Source organism: Tupaia chinensis, unplaced genomic scaffold (genome assembly GCF_000334495.1).
Source record: "Tupaia chinensis unplaced genomic scaffold, TupChi_1.0 Scaffold000013_1, whole genome shotgun sequence".
Classification (NCBI taxonomy): domain Eukaryota; kingdom Metazoa; phylum Chordata; class Mammalia; order Scandentia; family Tupaiidae; genus Tupaia; species Tupaia belangeri.
This window is the reverse complement of record NW_006159443.1, coordinates 3318184-3324183: the sequence shown is the minus strand read 5'-3', so window position 1 is coordinate 3324183 and position 6000 is coordinate 3318184. Positions and strand designations below refer to the sequence as shown.

Here is a 6000-nt window from a genome sequence, read left to right as displayed (position 1 = left end):
GCGGGGAGCTGGGGTCCAATGGCAGGAACATTCCACTTTGCCCACCCGCAAGCAGGGCTAAGCTGGCCAAGGCCAGCACCCTCACCTGCCGCCAGGAGGGCCAGGCGGCCGCACCGGGAGGGAGGAGAGCTTGGAGGTGGGGACGAGCGCGCACCTGGCGGCGGGGCCAGCTTGCAGCGGGACAGCGGAGCTCGGCGGGGTCGGGTCGCAGGTGAGGGCGCAGGCGGCAGCGACAGCGGCGACGGCAGGCCGGGCCAGCAGTGCGACTGCGCTCCCCCGCGGGGGAAGTTTCTTGGCCGGGAAAGGTGCAATTGTGTGCAGCTATTTCTGGTATGTCAGGCGGGCAGGGCGACCGCCAGCCGAGAGGGAGCCACTTCCAGGGCCCCGGCAGAGGGAAGGCGGCCAGGCGGGCGGAGGCGGGAAGGATGCGAGCACCCGGGCGCATCCCCTCCGGGCGGAGCCGCGGTCCCCGGCAGCAGCGCGGGAGCGTGGCCCGACCTCCAGCCCCCTGGTGGAGGCTGGCATCCCCGGGCCCAGACAGTCTGACCGCAGGGGCGGCCGCGGCCCGGAGCACGGGGGAACCGGGGTGGCTCTGGTCGTCGCCTTCGTCCCTCGCGTCCCGTCTTGCGACCCGGGTCCCGCTGACACTGAGTCGCTTGCCGGAGTTTAGAGATAGCAACGCTTTCAAGTTCTCGTAGGTTCGAAACCCTAACCAACTGTGGGGGGCAACAAAGGGCCGAGAGCCCGGGTGGCCGCGTCCCGTCGCCGCTCTCCGGGCCCAGACGCGTGGGGACACCCCGGCCCTCTGCGCACTCGCTAAGTCTCTCTTCCCTCCCTCCCTCTCTCTCTCGCCCTAGACATGGAAGGGGTGGAGGAGGCGGAGGCCGACTGCTCCGGAGCGTTCGCCGAAGCTCAGAGATGGGTGGAGGTGAGTGCCTTTTCCTGCTCTTCGATCCGCAAGAGTCTGCGGCCTCCGGGCGGGCATCCCGAGGTGACGGTGGCCGGTTCCCTCTGCTCTTTAGACGCATCCGTGACTTGGGCGCCGCCGAGAAGCCGCGGCTTGGCGGGTGCAGTCTGGGAGCCTTGGCAGGTTCTCCTCTCCCACCTCCGAGTGCCCTGCGCGGTTCGGCGCTGCCCTCCGCCGACGGCTTCACGGGCCTCCCCGGAGCGCCTCTACCTGGGCACAGGTGAGCGCCCGCCCACCCGGCTCCCGGGCCGCGCAGCCCTGAGGACTACCCGGGTCCCGGAGGTCCTCTGCGGACTCTGCGCAGAGCGCGCGGCACAGAGCTGGGCCGGGGCCTGGGGGGCATTCTTTGGGGTGTTAGAAGTGGGGATGCCGGATACACACCTGAACAGCAGCCCCGTTGTGTGCGGGAGAGGGAGGCTGAGCGCGGGTGAAGGAGGTGAGACACGGACGCCGCACTGGGCAGCATCCGCACTCAGGGGTGGGGTCCGAGCATATTCTTTATTTTTGGCCTCAATGAGACCAAGACATGAAGGGTGGTTGAATTCCCAGCTGTGCCTCACAGACAACAGCTTCCGTTCCCTCCTTTCTCCCAGGAAAGGCGATGGCCTCTTCTTCCTGGGGTTATGTTTATTTGTAGAAGGTTAACCACGACTTTTAGATTTTATTTTACTAGATAAAAAAATTGACGTTTAAAAATGAGGCAAAAATTAAAAAACGATGAAAGGCTTCCAAGTAGATGTCAGTCAGGAACAACTGCTTGTTAGAAAATCGTTGCCTACAGCCACCTTACTGTAGACATTTAGGAGTTATTAATGCCACAGTATTTAAAAATTCAAATTATTAATAAGTTTAAAGATTATTCATTGGGTAAGACAACATAATCAAGAATGACAAAGGAAACAGTATTTAATAATAATTTAATTTTAAAAAAGAATTACATGTTGGGCGGGCAGGTGGCATGGTGATTAAGGGTGCTGGACTCCTACATGGTCAACTACAGTTGGAGTCCCAGGCCTGGTGGCTTGCTCTCTCACTCTCTCTCTCTCTGTCTCTGTCACTCTCTAGTCAAATAAAATAAATAACGTTTAATAAAATAATTCTTAAAAAAAGAATTACATGCATGTAAGTAGAAAATTAAAAAGTAAATTTTAAGTGTAACATATTGTTTTACAGTAAGTAAGGGACTGTGAAATGTAAGTAACATTACCAAATGGACAGAAATGAGCTTTAGGCGGTTTTCTTTCAGGAACTAAAACTTCAAGCAGGTCTGAAGGTGACTTAGAAGGGTGTGAGGGGAGGGCAGGTTAGTTGGGAGGAGAATAAACACTGTATTTTGAATGGAAATGAGAGTGGAAAAATTCCAACAATGTAGTTAGGAGAAATAACTTCCCTCATTCATAAACTTTGAAAAGTCAAAGCTTGCAACTGTAATTTTCCATTAGAAGTGTTCTGTGTAATTTTAGAAAGCAAATTAAACTTGCTGTTTTGTGTATGAGTGTTGGGAGTAGAGGGAGGGAGAAGGGAAGAAGTATGGGGACATTTTGGGTCATACATGGTTCCTATGTGGGGTTTGTGTCGACATGCTCTGTATTGGCTTCAGGAAATTGGGGCGTATGGTTCATAGCATATGCATCTCTTTGTATGTGTATTCTGAAAAACTTGAAAAAGGTATTGTTTGTCATAGCTTGTTCATGATTGCGTAGAGTTTCTGTGAGAAATTTGTATATAATGAACTTAGGAAAAGTTTGTGATCAAAGATAACTTTGTGTTTGAGAAATATGTTCATCTTTTTACTTCCATTATATCCCATCTCAAGGTGTTTATCACCTATGATTTGGCAACTCTGTACTGTGTTTTGTTCATCATTAGCACAAAGCTAAATATTTCTAAAGGCATTGTCATAACCCTTTTTTCTTTCTTTCTTTCTTTTTTTTTTTGAGTAGTTTTTGCTATAGGGTGTGTGCGCACTCCAGAAAGACAGAGAGAGACAGAGAGACAGGAAGCGAGAAATCACCCCCCTAGGGCGATGACCACTCTGAAATCCCTTCTCCTCCTTTTCCCTCTTGGGATCTTGGGCACGCGTGAGTTTAAGCCACCGGGTTCAGGACTCGAACCACAGTTGACTACATGGGAGTCCAGCGACATAGCCATTATGCTAATTGCTGGTCCCCATAACTCTTTAATGTAGTGAATGAAATTCAAATTAGTGACTTTTTTCTCTAACCCTTCAGAGCATGCAGTATGTTGTGTTCGTTGCTGATACATAACATGAATGCCTTACTTATTCACACATACTCTAGGAATACTCTGGGTTTTGGAAAGGACTAATTGTGTTGACTGTTAGGTTTATTTGATTTCTCCAGTTAATCTTCCTTGTCTGCTTTGCCTTTACAACCAAAATACATTCTTTAAAATATGTTCTTGCTGGAGCTGGCAGATGGTGCAGTGGTTAGAGACACTGAATTCCCACATGGCTGACTGTGGTTCTAGTCCCAAACCTGGCAGCTTGCTTCCTCACTTTCTTTCTCTCTCTCTCTCTCTTTTTCTCACTCTCGCTCTGTCCCTCTCTGGTCAAATTAAAATAAATAAAGTTAAATATAAAAATAAATTTAAAAAATATGTTCATGCCAGAAGCAGAATGAATGACTCTCATTGCCACAACCTCTTATTTTTAAGACCCTGTAATTTGAAGAGAAAAATGTTGATTCCAAAGTGTATTTCATAAAGTATTTTGGAAAGCAAGGAAGATCATAGTGTAAATCTTTCTCCTGCTTGCTAATATGATTGATCTGTTTTGCCCTATCACTTTCCTCTACATATTATTAAAGCATAAATGTCATTCGTGTATGTATATGTATGTACATTTATACATACATATGTAGTATAGTATTATATATATGTTATATGTAACCTACAGTTTTGACTATCCCAAGGTCAAGAAACTCCCATGACCTTGTAAAAACCTCAAATGATAACCAGGATTTTGTTAGTATGTCTGTGCCATTTTATTTTACATCTGTGATTTTAAATAGCCAATGTGTTATTCTCATAATCAAAGTTAAAAGTCTTTTAAGTTAATTTTTTGAATTTGGGGGAAAGTGAATTAAGGGCTAAGTAGTGGTTATTCTGTATTATTATCAGTTTATGAATAGTTGTATTAATTTCAAATTACATTTAGACACTTGAGAGTATATAACATGAATTTTTTCCCAAAAGAATTATTTATTTAACTTTATTTATTATTATTATTTCTTAATTTGGCCAGAGAGAGAGAGAAAGTGAGAAAGCAAGCTGTCAGGTTTAGGACTTGAACCACACTCAGCCTTGTGGGAGTCTAGCACCTTAACCACCACACCACCTGCTGGCCCCTATACATGAGGTTTCCTTCCTTCCTTCCTTCCTTCCTTCATTTCTTCCTTCCTTTCTTTCTTTCTTTTTTTTTTGGAAAGATTTTTGCTGTGTGGCATGTGTCCTTGTTAGAGAGACAGAGAGCAAGAAATTACTCACAGGGAGGTGGGAGGTGGCTATGCCACAATCCCTTCTCCATTCTACTTTCAGGATTTTGGGCACACATGCAGACACACCTAGTGTCAGTTTCAAGCCTCTGGGTCTGGGTCTTGAACTGTGGTTGTCACATGGGAGTCCAGTAATGTAACCATTATGCCATCTGCTAGTTCTAGTTCCCTATACATGATGTTTTTTTTCTTTTCTTTCTTTTTTTTTTTTTTTTTTTTGAGAGGTTTTTGCTATAGGGCACGGGTGCTCACTGGAAAGACAGAGAGAGACAGGGAGACAGAAATAGAGAAATCACACCCCCCCCCCCCAGAGGGAATGGCAATCCCTTCTCCTCCATTCTTCTCCCGGGATCTTGGACTTGCATGCACATGTGCCTGGTGTGAGTTCAAGCCACCGGGTCCGTGACTCAAACTGAGATCGACCACATGGGAATCCAGCGACATAGCCATTATGCCAACTGCTGGTACCCTGTGTACGTGAGTTTTTAAAGAGTTCATAGAAAATGTGTATTATGGAAAGCTATGCCATGGATTTAAAAAAACTTTTGGTACCCAAATAAATTCATACTTTAATTCTGTTTTTCATGATCTTTTTGAGGTCCCCTTGTATATCCTAAATGGGTTGGTCTACTCAGGGGCCGATTTTGCTATTCAAAACATATGGGAATGCTACCCTTTGAGATAACTCAACATAATGTGGTTGGAAATGCTGTTTGCAATATTAATAATGTAGCAGAGCTGGTTTATGTTTAAACATTGGTTTAAACTGAGTAATATAGTAGTTTGAAGGCAAAGGCAGAGGGCAAGCTTGATGCTTTCAAGGTGATGGAGTGGGTGATGAGGTAGAAAATAGTCTCTCTAATTTTAGTTCTCTTCTTAGCACCTTTTAATTTTGTATACTTAATAGTTACCTCTGTCTCTTCATTTTGGAGCATTGAAAAACTTTGTAGTGGGACCAGTAGATAGTGTAATGGTTGCATCACTGGAGTCCCATATAGTTGACTGTAGTTGGAGTTCTGGACCTGGCACCTTATAACTAATGCTGGGCATGTGTGCATCTGTGCCTAAAATCCTGAGAAGAGAATGGAAGAGAAGGGATTGTGGTGTGGCCATACCCCTGGGGGAGGAGATTTCTTGTTTTTCCTCTCTCTCTGTCTCTCTCTGTGTCTCTGGTGAATGCATGTGCCTTGCAGCAAAAATCCCCCCCCCCAAAAAAAAGAAAAAAAGAAAAGCCTTGTAGTAAAATATTGAGGAACTTGAAAAATGGGTATGTCACTCATGCTCTTGCATCGGCTGGTCACCAGTGTCCACACTGTGAGATGGTGTTGAGGTTTAAGTACAATAGTAACTAATTTTATGTCTGGAACAGAACAGGATAACTAAATTCATCACCTTGCTGCTCACCTTCTTGTTATCTCTGGTTTTGATTCTCTCAGTATCACTGTCATACTGTAAAAGGACTAAAGGGATGCCATCTCAAGGTAATTGCCAAGGCTGGCAACAGAATATCAGTCCTTA

The 6000-nt window shown here is 46.0% G+C and overlaps 1 protein-coding gene across 7 annotated transcripts in view; it reads left to right on the top strand.

Annotated features, from left to right (window-relative positions):
• The first annotated feature begins 593 nt into the window (after positions 1-593).
• Positions 594-6000, top strand: part of LMO7 (LIM domain 7) — a 271459-nt gene continuing 266052 nt past the window's right edge. For all 7 annotated transcript variants that reach the window (XM_006139963.2, XM_006139965.2, XM_006139964.2 and 4 more), the window contains exons 1-2: positions 594-698; positions 858-928. In XM_006139963.2, the coding sequence (XP_006140025.1) occupies positions 860-928 (69 nt within the window). In that variant the 5' untranslated portion in view covers positions 594-698; positions 858-859. The remainder of the gene's footprint in view (positions 699-857; positions 929-6000) is intronic.